Source organism: Harpegnathos saltator, unplaced genomic scaffold (genome assembly GCF_003227715.2).
Source record: "Harpegnathos saltator strain DR-91 unplaced genomic scaffold, Hsal_v8.6 scaffold785, whole genome shotgun sequence".
NCBI classification, from domain to species: Eukaryota; Metazoa; Arthropoda; class Insecta; order Hymenoptera; family Formicidae; genus Harpegnathos; species Harpegnathos saltator.
This window is the reverse complement of record NW_020230632.1, coordinates 81,963-95,983: the sequence shown is the minus strand read 5'-3', so window position 1 is coordinate 95,983 and position 14,021 is coordinate 81,963. Positions and strand designations below refer to the sequence as shown.

At 34.5% G+C, this 14,021-nt stretch overlaps 4 protein-coding genes across 14 annotated transcripts; 2 read left to right on the top strand and 2 right to left on the bottom strand.

Moving 5' to 3' along the window:
* Positions 1-168: 168 nt before the first annotated feature.
* Positions 169-7,209, bottom strand: LOC105188991 (transcriptional repressor CTCFL). 10 transcript variants are annotated; one of them, XM_011150770.3, is made up of 14 exons: positions 6,486-6,590; positions 5,935-6,035; positions 5,436-5,611; positions 5,103-5,323; positions 4,643-5,007; positions 4,295-4,464; positions 3,235-3,371; positions 2,615-2,765; positions 2,244-2,385; positions 1,816-2,088; positions 1,573-1,709; positions 1,120-1,256; positions 812-1,039; positions 171-661 (listed from the first exon to the last, which is right to left on the bottom strand). In XM_011150770.3, exons 3-14 carry the CDS (start codon positions 5,563-5,565, stop codon positions 602-604), a joined length of 2,151 nt encoding a protein of 716 aa, XP_011149072.1. In that variant the 5' UTR covers positions 5,566-5,611; positions 5,935-6,035; positions 6,486-6,590; the 3' UTR covers positions 171-601. The 10 variants fall into 10 exon arrangements, with proteins under 10 accessions (XP_025162302.1, XP_025162299.1, XP_011149072.1 ...); XM_025306514.1 differs by lacking the exon at positions 6,486-6,590 and having other exon boundaries at positions 170-661; positions 2,244-2,382; positions 5,935-6,199; XM_011150769.3 differs by lacking the exons at positions 5,935-6,035; positions 6,486-6,590 and adding an exon at positions 7,142-7,209.
* Positions 6,563-8,078, top strand: LOC112590344 (uncharacterized). Its single transcript, XM_025306518.1, has 2 exons — positions 6,563-6,735; positions 6,887-8,078. Exons 1-2 carry the CDS (start codon positions 6,623-6,625, stop codon positions 7,350-7,352), a joined length of 579 nt encoding a protein of 192 aa, XP_025162303.1. The 5' UTR covers positions 6,563-6,622; the 3' UTR covers positions 7,353-8,078.
* Positions 8,079-8,188: 110 nt separating this feature from the next.
* Positions 8,189-11,613, bottom strand: LOC105188993 (motile sperm domain-containing protein 2). Its single transcript, XM_011150777.3, has 9 exons — positions 11,326-11,613; positions 10,853-10,999; positions 10,528-10,705; positions 10,046-10,412; positions 9,613-9,691; positions 9,412-9,518; positions 9,090-9,287; positions 8,833-8,967; positions 8,189-8,716 (listed from the first exon to the last, which is right to left on the bottom strand). Exons 1-9 carry the CDS (start codon positions 11,405-11,407, stop codon positions 8,504-8,506), a joined length of 1,506 nt encoding a protein of 501 aa, XP_011149079.1. The 5' UTR covers positions 11,408-11,613; the 3' UTR covers positions 8,189-8,503.
* A 1,120-nt stretch (positions 11,614-12,733) lies between these two features.
* Positions 12,734-13,949, top strand: LOC105188994 (protein POLR1D). 2 transcript variants are annotated; one of them, XM_011150779.3, is made up of 3 exons: positions 12,734-13,012; positions 13,177-13,233; positions 13,557-13,949. In XM_011150779.3, the coding sequence occupies exons 2-3, from the start codon at positions 13,211-13,213 to the stop codon at positions 13,774-13,776; spliced, it is 243 nt and encodes an 80-aa protein (XP_011149081.1). In that variant the 5' UTR covers positions 12,734-13,012; positions 13,177-13,210; the 3' UTR covers positions 13,777-13,949. The 2 variants fall into 2 exon arrangements, with proteins under 2 accessions (XP_011149081.1, XP_025162295.1); XM_025306510.1 differs by having other exon boundaries at positions 12,734-12,854; positions 13,557-13,800.
* The last annotated feature ends 72 nt before the right edge of the window (positions 13,950-14,021 follow it).

Genomic DNA, 14,021 nt, shown 5'->3' with positions numbered 1-14,021 from the left:
CCTTTGTTAAACTACTTTTAACAGAATTGATGTTAGTTCCACTTGTTACAGTGTAAGTCGTGACGAGTTCTACTTTTCATTTTAAATAAACTTATTATTTAAAAATATTATGCCATGACATCTTATTAAATATATATCTCCTTATTATTACTACGTATTAATATATGCAATATGACTTAATTTATTTGTTAATGTCATTTGTAGATTTTATAGTTCTCAGTGATGATAACATAAACATACTTTACATTGTCATAATTGTACATTTTTTTTTGCTTGATATTCCGTTAAACCACAAAACTACAATATTTTTATAAATTATTACATGTACCTAATGCACTAATGGCAAAAGAAGTTCTTGTACCATGTAAAATGGCCCAATGTGTTCTAAAAAAAGTTTCACTGAGAGCTATGCAAACTATTTCTACATAATAAGCATCGCACTCAGTATTTTTTTTTTTCTGTACACAGCATGTAGTTTCTCTGTCTTTCTCTCTCGATCTTTTAATAATTTTCTTCCTTATATTAATACGTACACTTACACTGGGAGGAAAGTAAAACATTAGACTATAAAGTAGGTACATTTTTCCTCTTACAATTGTTATTACGAAATTGTTTGTAACATATTTATATTACTACCATCTTCCTCCTCTTCTTCCTCTTCCTAAAAGAAAAGAAACAATAGATGTATATATCATATGTATCTATTTGAACAAGTCTTATGTTTTATCCAATGTAAGCATCTAATCATTCTATTTTCTCTATTCATTTTCTAATCATACATCATTTAAACGAAACATAAAGCATTACTCACATCATCAAAACCGAAACAAGTTTCCATTTCTTTTTGCAACTTTGGATCACTTTGTGTATTCTGTGCTGAAGATTTATTCGTAACGGATTCTATCTTCATATCCTGGATTTCTACTACATCTTCCTCTTCTATCTCGTCAACCTCCTCTGTCCCTGTTACTATACTATTTTCTTGACTCAAAGGATCTTGCATTACCAATTCCCCGTCCTCACTTGCGACCACAGCCATCTGTTAGAAACAATCAAGTAAATAAAATCAGCGCGTAATTTATTTAGCTGCATGCCAGACAAAAGACAAATGAATCCCACATTATCGCTCACTTGATCAGTTCCTTGATTGTCCGCCAACTGAATGACTTCTAGCACGACATATTGTTGGCCATCACTACCTTGGACTGCCATCATGGTATCTTCTTCATCCTCTTCCTCTTCTTCATCTTCATAACCTTTAAATTTAGAAGTTAAATCACCTGTTGTCATAACATACAACACATGGATATTAGTCAATGATCTGCATTTAGATCATATCGTAAGTGTCCCTGAGTGAGTGTAAACGTTTATACATATTTCCATATATTATCTTCCGCATATAAACACATAACGACAAGGTGAAGTAATATAAAGAAATCACTTTGTATTCATAATGAGAAATTATTCGTAAACGATATAAAAATGAGTACCAGACTCGATGCAGAATTATCGTATTATTATTGTGATTTCTTTAAAACTACTTGGTTTTTGAGCACTTAATGTTGTCATTACCTGTCATTACTTCGACACGCTGACCGTCGATGATCTGAATCTTTTTCTGTCTACCAATCTTAAGAGCTTGCTGTTTTTCTTGTAACGATGATTCGGGATCGTGAACGGCCATATGTCGTATAAGATTTCCTTTATGTCTGCATGTAACAACAAAAAATTTCATATTTTACCGGGAGAAATTATGACGTGGTGGTCAATTTTACCGAGCGTAACTATTTCAAATAACTAATCTCGTATATCTACCTAAACGCTCTTATACATTCGGGACATTGGTGTGTTTTCTCCTGCGGTGGTGGAGGGACATAAGTGGGATTATGATAGAGGTTACAATGCCGTTTGAGTAACTGTTTCTGCCTGAATGACTGGAAGCAATGGTCACATTGGTACGGTTTCTGGTCTGTATGAATGAGAATATGACTTTCCAAGTGACGTGCGGATATCGATGCGTACGGACATAGATCGCACTTGTAACACTTTTCCCCTTCGTGAGTTTTACTGTGCAATTTATAACTATATCTGCAATACAATTAACACACATAAGGAAATGTAGAGTTTAACATGCGAGTACTTTTAATTTTTACACCCAAATTATACCCTATCGAATTCATACCCGACCATTGTGACATATTTACTATAAATTTATTATAAATTTAGAGAAATTACTTATTTACCTATCTGGGAATGTTTTTCCGCAACGCTTGCATTTCAAAGGTTTGTCAGAAGTGTGCAACTTTTGCACGTGAATTCTGAGATCTGTTTTTCTTCCACACGTGGCTGGACATAATTCACATTGAAATACTGGTTTATCGCCTACTAAAACATACATTAAGCCCATGCCAAGTTCAAGTATGGCAAAAGAATTACAAAAAATAGAATTTTACGCACTGCCATAAAATTTTACGTTAAATTAAAAAAAAAAAAATCTGTTATCGAAATGCGTCAAAAATACTGATTTAGAAAAATATGAAATTGGGCGTCCTAATAAAGTTTTTTCTCTGCTATTATATATATGCACGTTATCCATCTATTATTTGTAACTTACCATTGTGTATTAATTTGTGTGCTTTTAAGCTGTTGGATTGAGTAAATCTCGCCGGACACATATCACATTCGTACGGTTTCTCTCCGGTATGAATGCGAAGATGACGTTTCAATTTAAACGTATCTGGACTGGCATATGTACAATGTGGACACTGGAAAAATAATGAAGAAACGCGTTCTGGCATTAGCAAGCAATACAGTGAATTTATTTATATTGCTTAAATATAGCTTAATTAAGCATATTGCTTAAAAGTAGGCTGTAAAAATTGAGTATATTTTTTTTAAATTATATAAATTTTTTTCGTACATGTGGAAAAAACATCAACGATACTTGAAGAATAATCACGATTATTCTTCACTTATTTGAAAGAGAACATCGAGACCAATAAGAACTTACAAATTATACATGTAATAAGAAGCTGCTATATAATTATACAAAATAAACCTCATATGGACGTTCGCCGGTATGTGTACGTATGTGATTACGTAATTTATTCTTCTCCACGCTTGCATAATCACATATAGTACACTTATATGGCTTTTCATGCGTGTGTTTATAGCGTGTATGACGCACCAACTCACCTGAAGGCAAAATCAAAGAGAAAACAAGATAAAATATACCTGATAAGGTCGCTCCCCTGTATGACATCTAATATGTCTCTTGAGTTTTGACAGCTCGACTGACGCATAATCGCACTCATGACATTTGTGCGGTTTTTCATGGGTGTGTCTGTACCGAACATGTCTCACAAGTTCACCTGCAAGCAAACATTTTTTATCATTCTTATTTTTGCAAGTAATAAGATTAATTTGATTAAATTATGGATTTTTAACATATTACTTTGGGAAGAAAGTGATACAAAATATTTAAATACACATATATTCAACTTGTGTGTGTATATATATATATATATATATATATATAAAATCTAGTCAAGTAATGTGAAATGCAAAATGTGTTATATCTACTTTTACATTTCTTATGTTAGTGTTAACATATTAAATAAGATCAATATTTTTGTATATATTCATTTTTATACACCCAAATAGATCAAAGTATTGTTCATATTAATATTACTCGAATAAAGTATTGTTCATATTAATATTACTCGAAATAGTAGTACTTAATACATATCACGATTATAAGCACATTTTTAAGTACATACTGTTGGCACAAAATACTGTTACATATTTTATAACTTTTTCGTCGTACAATATAGGATGATTACAAAAATCATTACATAAATAGATAAAAATTATAATATTTGTAAAAATCATTTCATCAATAATAGTGCATAAAGAAAAATTAAGAAAATTTAAGCAAACAGAATACATCAAAAATATAAAGGAAAATACATTACTGAACAAATGAGACATATAAAGACTAAACAGACTAAGTAATTAAAGCGAACAAAACTTATCAACATGTCGGTACATACAACACATACAATTATACAAATGACAATAGACACAAAAAATTAAATGTTTGATATAATATGCAACGAAAACCAATAAACTTTCAATTGGAATACTTTATATTCTATTTACATACTACATAATAATTTATATTTGGGATCTCTCGAGTTCAAATTTGTACAAAGGAATAGAAATTGTACACAATGTGCAATTCGATGTATATAAAATGTACATGAAAAAAAGTAATTAGCAGTTGATAATTTACCAGAAGTTGTGAATGCACTGTCACAGTATTTACAATGATGAGGCTTGGTCCCAGTATGTGTGTTGACATGATTCTGTAGCGAAGCCAAAGTTTTAAATCCTCTTTCACAAACACTACACTTATGTGGCCTTTCTTCCGAATGTGATTTCATATGCCGCGAGAGGAGATACCTGTTACATACATATTATCTATATAAGTTATATCATCTATAAGTCATTCGTCTTATTTTTATATTATTTTTATGAGGTAATTCCGTGCAAACAAATGCATGTAATAAGTACGTAACAAGTTCAAAGGTAATTTAGATTGACATAATGTATAAATATTAAGAAACATTGAAAACTATACCGTTTTGGGCTTGTGTAGTTACAGTAGTTGCACATGTGTGCCTGTGTGACTGTTTGAGATTTCTTTGGGAGGAATTTCATGACTTTAGTCTTATCATCTTCAGCTTCAGATTCCACTGGAGCTTCATTGTCCTCATTATCTTCAAAGTCATATACAGTCAAGTCCTGTTCGCCTTCACCTTCCTCTCCTTCTGCTGTTTCAGCCTCCGTAGATCTAGCTTCCTTATCTTCAGCTTCAGGTTGCTGAACTATCAGAACATAACTGACTTCCCCAGGATTTGTATCAGATGGTACAATTGTGACAGTTTGATATGCATCGCCAGAATTGATTACAACTTGATTGTTTTCATTGGTAGCCACTTGTGTCTGGAAATCAACACTTTCTGGTACTTAAGATGTACATTTTAAAGCTTTTGTACATTTTAAAGTACTACTAAATAAAAATTTTAACATTAACTCACCTCTTCCTCGCCTTCAACATTCTCAAGTTCTTCAATCTCATGATACTGATCATCCTGAGCTTCACCTTCAGTTTGCACATCAGTTTCTTCTACTTCCTGTATTTGCACTTGTGTCATTACAGGTGTTTCATCACTGTTAGCCTGGTAGTAATACTGCCCAGACTGATCTACAAAGTACGTCCCACCTTCTTCTCCACCTGACAATCCTTCCACTTGTTGCACTGTAGAAAAAGATCTATGTGAATAACATATTGCTCATTTTATATTAAATAGCCACGAAGAAACTTTACTAAAAACTCTAAGAGAAATCACTACAAACTCTAAAATACTAACACTGCACATGTTGTAGCTGTTCTCCCTGTCCACCTTCTATTTCCTTATTAAAGGTCTCCAAGTAAGTTTGTATCTCCGTGACAGACTCTTGCCCATCTTCAAGTTTTATAGTTGCTACATTACTCGTCATGATTGAAGCACACTCACCTCATGCAGCAATAGCTATATTCATCAATCTGTAACAGCAACATAATAAATACATTAGCAACATGTGATCAAAGCAAAACTTGGAAATATATTCTTAGACTACCGCTATAAATACAAATGATCACATTGACGTGTAACTTAGGATTACCAATTCTAAAAATAAATATAAAATTGGCAATGTTATAAAGTATGCACTGTGCGGGACGTGTAATGCACATCCGCCTGACAAATTTATCGTCATTGAAATACTATTTGTAAAACGCGATTTACGAAACGCAACGTGAAACACGATCCGTTAGAGTTCCCCGTGCATGTCGAGTTAATCGCGACATAATAGACAATAGAAACAAACCGCGTTGCATCAGCCTTCTACCTTTCATTCACCGGCGGCTACAAAAGCTTGCATACGCAAGAACGCCGTGAGTCTACATCGCGGCGAGAACACGAGCGCGTCTACAAAATAAATCGTTCCGATCATCGCTTAATCTTAATGCGCGGGTCAACACGCATGCCGCTGCTTTCTCGTCTCCCCAGGACGCACGTCGCACATCCGCGTCGCGTTACCGTCGCCGCACACGTCCACGGGCAATAGCAACACGAGCGAGACACGATCTCGACGATGAGGTACATCGGGCGAACCGCCGCCGCCGCCGCCGCGTCGGGCGGTATATGGGCTCGAAAATTAAAGAAAAAAAATCAATAACCCGGCGATTACGGCGGGTAAGAAACTCGCGCCGCTGCACGAGCCCGGGCCCGGCGTTTGCGGATCGTGTGAGCGACTGCGACGGCGACGGCGACGACGAGAAAGAGCAGCATCCCGGTTGGCCAAGTTGCTGCGACCGCGACACGCCAAGCTTCTCAGCGTCCCTCGGGGCGCGCGCGTCAATCAGGTGTGTGCGAGACCGTGAGAGGAGCGCGCGCGAGACGCGATCACATCCGACGACGTGGTGCGCCACAGCAGTGACGCGCGCTGTACGACGCGCGAAGCAGCCAGCGGGGCGCTGGGAGACGACGACGAGCAGCGGGCCAAGCGAGAGGCCATGAGGCGAGAGGCGTGCGCGTCGGCGTCGGCGTCGGCGTCGCCAGCAGCGAGATGGGCGGCCGGGCCGGGCAAGGCAAGGCGAGGCGAGGCGAGACAAAGCGCGAGGACGAGGTGCTGTCGAAAGTGCATGGAGACGAGACACGGGGGCGGGTACCTGGGGGGCCACCGTAATCGCGGACTCTCGCGGTACACGGCACGGGCCCTCGAGGTTGCGCATTCTGTCGGGGAGCTTTTAAGACAACGCGGGTGCTTTCGATTTCAGGACACAGGGGGCATTAACGACAAAAATTTCAGAAAATTATCACCGTCGGCGCTGTCATCAATATGGAGGACAGGAGCGACGACGATGCCGTGCCGTTCCGCCGCGTGCCGTTTGGTCGCGATCGATCAGCCTGGCCGTCCTGGGCCGTTCGGCCGGCGAGCCGTCGCGAAAACTTACTGTTTGTCACCGTACGAAGCAACTGCGCGTACAACGCGTGTCGACCAGCTCGCGCAAAGACTCGAAGTTTTCACTTACCTGGAGTAAACTCACGATCGTTCGCGTGAGGGCGTTGTGTAAGAGGCAATATGGCCGATCGAACTGCGAAGGTTCAAATGCTGCGCTGTGCTGCGCATTGCAGCTGCGCATTGCCACGCCGCGCGTCACTCGTGTGTTTACGCTGCGCGATAGCTGCCTCTGGTATTTCCGGGTCCCAAGTCCCGGACTGCCGTTGCTTATCCCGGTGTGAATCATGCCTTTGCGCCTCTTATTTGGAATTGGACTATATATTTGTATATATATAGAAATAGATATATATATATATACACGCACACACACACCACATTTATATATATATATATATATATGTATTCATTTTCACGCGAGCAATCCTGCGAGATAAATCGAGCATTATGCGCGATGCAGTGCTAACGATTTGACTCTCGAGCGAATATGTGCATACAGGATGTGGGCTGGAAAAAATGACGTCATGCAAAAAGAGCGGGAAATGTAAGGTCGTATGAAATAGAATGAGAAGTTATGCGGTTTGCAACCAATCACCTAGGAAATCAATTCTTACACGTATAAAATTGTTTCGATATCAATTCGTATAAATATTATCCAAATAATTGGTGAATAAATAAATAAATAAATAAATAATGTCGATCTTTAGAAGAACACAGAGAAAGGGTTAGCACAGAAAATCACATACACAAGAAGTTGATAAAACGACTTTTACGTTTATTAAACAAATGCTCACTGGCATGTAAAATATATATTTTATAAATCTTTGTATTTCTTCAAAACAATTTTTTTCTCTTCAATTGTACGTTATAGACAATACTTTTGTGTGACAGACCATATTATGTATCTTTTTTTCAAACTATGTATGTTGTTCAACTATAAAGCGATGTAACAAGCCATGCCAATTATTAAGTACAATAATGTTAAAAGTAAAATTGTATACAATCGAAAATATATACAAAATTTTTTTACCTATCTATACACACACGCGCGCGCGCGCATATACACACTAATTTGCATAAGAGTTTAATACAATCAGGAATAGTTTATAGAATATGTATAAAAGTTTACAAAAATAGCAATTTTAATGTTAATTTCACAGTACCATAAATACAATAGATTAATAATGCGCCTTTTTTATGTTATATGTTTACAAAACACGATGGTAACTTATTGGAAATATAATAGCAGTGTGTGTATGTGTGTGTGTGTGTACATATTTGGATAATAACAAAATATAAAACTAATTGTGGTAATACACATTTACAGATCATTGGAGAGAAAATACTTGATCGCATCGACCATCTAAGATATAAAATTTCACAAAAACATTCAAAATTTTTCTTACATACTAATGTTGCTGTTACAAACACATTTTTAAATACCGCGACCCATATGGCAGTCTTGTTGATACATCGCCTCTTTAATATCATTGTGCATATGATCTATTGATTCTTTGATATCATTTTTTAAAGTATAAAGCGTTGCCATTGTAATTAATATTATCGTTAACATACATATGAAAACCATATATTTTATTATTTCGATATTAGTATGCAGCTTCTTGTAAATATCTTCTATACGATCCATCTGCAATTGTCAATGCACCGATTAAATTTTTTTTTAACTATATACGCGTATAAATATCGCGTATAAATTCATAAGTATTTATTCAAATATAGATAAAAAAATGTAGATTTTCATACCTTAGAGAAAAATGTGTCAATATTACGATCATTTCCTGCTACACTAGAAGTTAATATTGACTGAGACTTTTGCATCTCATTGTTTTCAGTACCGTCACAACATTTCAATTTATGTTGTTCCGTTGGCTTTCCAGACTACAAAGGAAGCGCGAGTAATATTAGTAACTTTTTGATCTCATTTATAAATATATGAGAAGCGATCGAAAAGAATCGTTAATATATTTGTATCCAATGTAAAAATATAGAAGCTAATTTACCTTCCAAAGCGTATGCAGATCTGTTGCTGTAATGTCCGCATTCACAGGAAGGCACATGACTAGAAATCGATCATTGTGCAACAGACCACGTACATCATAGCCAGGTTGCAATACGACCATAATACTTTTTTGCTCAGAGGGTTGCAGAAGTCCTGAGCTTGGTCGTACTCTGAATTTTTCAGGAGACGTCGTCTTTATCTACAAATCATTATACTTGTATTATAATTCACAAATACGTGTATTTCTTCTAATATATGTTCTCCGATAAGCTTGCTTTAATACTCATAAATACATATATGCAATAAAGTAACATGACATATACCTTATAGGATAAAGTCTTGTCAGTTGTGATATTTTTTAATATAATCACTCCAGTGATTTCTTTTCCATCTTTATTAAATGTGATTGCATCAGGTTCTACAGATAATACTAGAACAAAGATAATTTATTAAACATTATATACATTCCTATCTTATTACAGTATATTTTCATGAATATAATCTGCTATAAATTTCATACTTACATTGTTCTTCATTAGTTGTTTGGTCTCCAAAACTAGTAGGACTTTGTTCCGTAAGTGGAGAACCTTCTACAAAATGCACCTAGAAAATAAATATGTTAGTCAAAAGAGAAAGAAGATAAATATTAATAGCTAAATAGATATGATAGTTTCAGCGTATTTCATGTTACTCAATCTTCTGTATGAATCAATATATTTAAAAAAAGAAAAACATCACAAAGAACAAATTAACAAGATTAAGTGTTTTGCTTCTAATTTACTCCTTATTGAGAAAAGTATTATAAGAGCAATGTGTGTAAAAGAAAAACAATAAATATGCTATAATGAAATTAATTTGTTTATATATACAAATAGAAAAATACTGCAACATCATTTGTCTTTTATGGTAGTAGTTACATAAAACTTCAGTCAAGGATATATTATATAATATATGTACCTTTTTATTATCTAGTTTACCATTTGATATATCTTCATTGGTTTGTACTTCTGGGATAAATATAAAGGTATAATCATTGTTACCACCCCAACATTTAAGAGCATCATTGGGATCCACAAACTCTTTTAATGTGGACTTGTTGACAAACTTAATTTTTGGAATTGCTTTAGCTGGTAACCATGATTTTATGATTTTAAAAGCTGCATTTAGGACCCACGGCATTTCAAAAATTATAATATAATTTAGGAAGTTTGGATAATAAGACTTGAATAAACCAATGAGATACTTGGTAAACTCCATATCCATATTAGAAAGTCCAGTTTCTGCCATATCAAAAAAGATAGATATTTGATTTCCATTGCCTTCTCTAAAAATGTAACAAAATAAAGGTTCAGGAATAGAGCATGATCATATCATAAATATATCAGTTGCATGTGTACTTGCTATCCTTGCAAAAAACTTAACAGATATAAACACTATACCTTTCTAATCTCTCAAACCAATAAACTATACATCTTTGAAGTTCTGAAAAATCTTTTACTCCCTTAAAATGTAACTTTGACTTGATTATAAAAAGTTTCTTGCCATCTTTATCTCTGCCATGACTAAAGCAGGATCCATCTTCTAAATATTCTCTCTTTACATTATCCTCGTTAATATCTACAATCAAATAATATACCAAAGATATTCCTTGCTTTATCCTAATTTATCAATATCAAAATATTATTCGAACTAATACAGATAGGTTGTCCAAAATATGACAAATATCTATGATAAAGACTACAACCACAAACGAAATAACTTTACCATTTGCTCCAATTTTTCTCCTCCAAATACAAGTTTCCCACAGCATATTGAATGCCTCTTGCGTATTGAATTCATGATGCTCTAGAAATCTTTTTAGCCAGTCATCGTTATTATTTATTCTGGCTATATCCGCAGGATGAAAACCTTCTGCAATGAATATTAATCAAGCGGTTATACAATTCACAAGGACACACAGCGCCATGTGTCGCAAATGGTGTTTCCATTTATATTTCGCAAGTTAATTGGTAAGCAATTAACATGAAGAAATTCAGCAAGTCCAGTTCTTCGTTACGTCAATTACGGTGTCAATTGTTTTCAATTGAATACGTGACGGACTAGTCAACGACGACCTTTGCACACACACATATACATACACGATACAATGTTGCAACACGTATCAACGGTAGTTTTTTTTAACACGATGATAAGTCATTTTCGAGACTTCAAAAAAATTGAATATTTCATATACCCACTGGGATCAGGTGAACCTTCGTCGCTTAATTTCTTGTGAAACTTCTCGCGAAGTTCCGCGATCGCCTTCGTTTGCGTTTCCATCGTCGAGTCGCGGTCGAACTGAGAGGCCTTCGCTTCTAAAATACTTTCAGCGGGTCCAAACTCTGAGCACTTTGACCGGCGTCGAGGATCTACCGTGATAACAAAATGATAATTGTTTATCCGCACGCCGGACCTGTGCGCGCCGCGGCGCGCATGCTGCTCGTAATTCCCCTCTAGTTTCCGACTGAAGCGGCTCCCGATAACATCGTTGGTCTGTTCTTTATAGCTGCACTGCTGAACTAGTGCAATAAGTTAGAATGAGAAAAAATATGGTTGTCTCATTTTAACTTATTGCACTAGTTCAGCAGTGCAGCCATAAAGAACAGACCCTGTGAACAATTAAACCCGATTAAACTCAATTTTCATGTGCCCGTGTACGAGCTGGAAATGTGTTGAGTATTGTATTATTAAGTTAAATTGCGAATTATAATGTAGCAAATATGTATATTACTCTGGTTTATGCTTTGTAACACAAATTTTTCATTCGGTATGATATATTTTGATAAGCGACGAAGAAATTATAATATTATTATAATTAAAAACTAGAGACTTCAAACTGCAAAATGCTTTTCGAACCACATCAATGGCGTCATTTTTAATGAAATGAGAGCCAGTTGGATTTTGTTCATTTTTCGGAGTACATACACTAAATGTTTGGTTTTTCATCGAGCAATACTACTTGATAAAAATAAAAGAACGGCTACTTCATTATTGAGTTATATCACGACTTCATCGAGGAAAGTGGCGGCTCGTAGCGGTAACTTTAGAACTAATTTATTTCTAGACCACTTATTTATTCCAAAAGAAACGAATGAACAAATTGTTAGACCCGTTATTTTTTTAAAAAGTATTTTGCAGCTTAAAATCTCTCCAGCCGTGTTAATACAATATTTTTTATTTTTCGCCAACATCGTACTAAATGAAAAATGGCAAAAATTGCTTAACTATCAGTATAAAAATCTACATGATAAAATTTGACAAACTTCATCGTATATATTATCATGCATCGGGTCTTGATTTATACTCATATAGCACTATAAAAACTAAGTAAATTTCATATTGAAAGATACATTTAAAACTTTGAACTGCAAAATATCTCTTATTATTATTGTTTTTGCGGAAAATATAGTCTGTTAAATATTTTATTTTTCCTTTTATTGAAAAAAATTTTAAATCTTCATTAAGATTTAAGATTATCATTTTTTTAGTTGTATAATACTAAATATTAGCAGCAACTTTCATGTCATTCCTATTAAAAAGAACTTTCTTTCATATTTAAATCATTACTTGAATCAGCTGTAAAAAGTCACATCTCTCTCTCTCTCTCTCGTAACCGTCAGCTGTTATTAGCTGTCAAAAGTCTAGGATTAAAGACTTGAATCCGTTGAAACACGCAGTATGTGCGTCGTCGCTAAGGAATTTATCTGTGCATTTCGCCTTGAATAATGTGATATATTACGATTATTTCTAAATCAAATATATGTTTAGTTAGTGACGTATGTTGATCGAGTATCTTTGGGCCACATAAAATAATAAGCTATCTACTGTCATTGGTGTTGCAACAGTTATTATTGATTATTGAAAATATCTATTGTCTGTAAATCGGTATGATAATTTTGATTTTTCAAACTATTAGTTTATTATTACGTTCGTTTGCAAAACAATAAACGCATCTCAAATGTGATACAACACATTTACTGAAACTTAACCTAAATATATTTGTTATTATTTATACTTTGTCATCATATTGTTTTTTCTTCTTGTTTTAGAGTTTGTAGGATAATAATACAAGATCAAACGAATATGGATGATGAAACATTGAACAGGTAGTTCTACAATTCTATGTTGTTTATATTTATAATGATTAGTAACTGTTATTGTGCCAAATATGATATGCCTATTATGATCAGATATGAAATTAGATTTATTAGATATATATATATATATATGTATATATATAAGAGACTTAACAGTAATTGCTCTTATGGAAGGGGGGTATTACTGTTTTTTATGAAATAATATTAATTGATTTATAAAATAGGTTTATCTTTTCTCAATGTAGTCTATCTTTTGCAACATCTATATTTGCAATATTTTTCTGTTCTGTTAGTATTTTTATTATATAAATGTATGTAATGATACATCACAGACTTGCAGTTGAAGCTTTATTGGAAGAAGCTAAACTAGGCGCAAGGAGAGCAGAAATAATGGGGCCCAGTGGATGGGTAAAGCCTAAAGAAACTGTTAACAAAAGATTCCTTCATTCGACATTACGAAATGCAGTGATATCTAATAAACATCGATCACTAAAACAAGAAAAAATGAAAGCTCAACCATTGAATAAGGTAGAGACTGTTAAAAAACCATAGGCTGTGACATGTTGTTCTTGTGTTTGCACTAATATGTATATTCTAAATATATATTTTAAAAATTTATTATTTTGTCTGATAACACACACATGTATAATATAAACACGCACATAAAAAAAACATGTATTGTTATTGATGTAAACGATCGTAATTTTATTTATTTTATTATTACACACTCATTGTTACAATTACAAGATTACATATTTTTGTAAAAATCCGGAAAAGATTTCTATATATAAATGTGT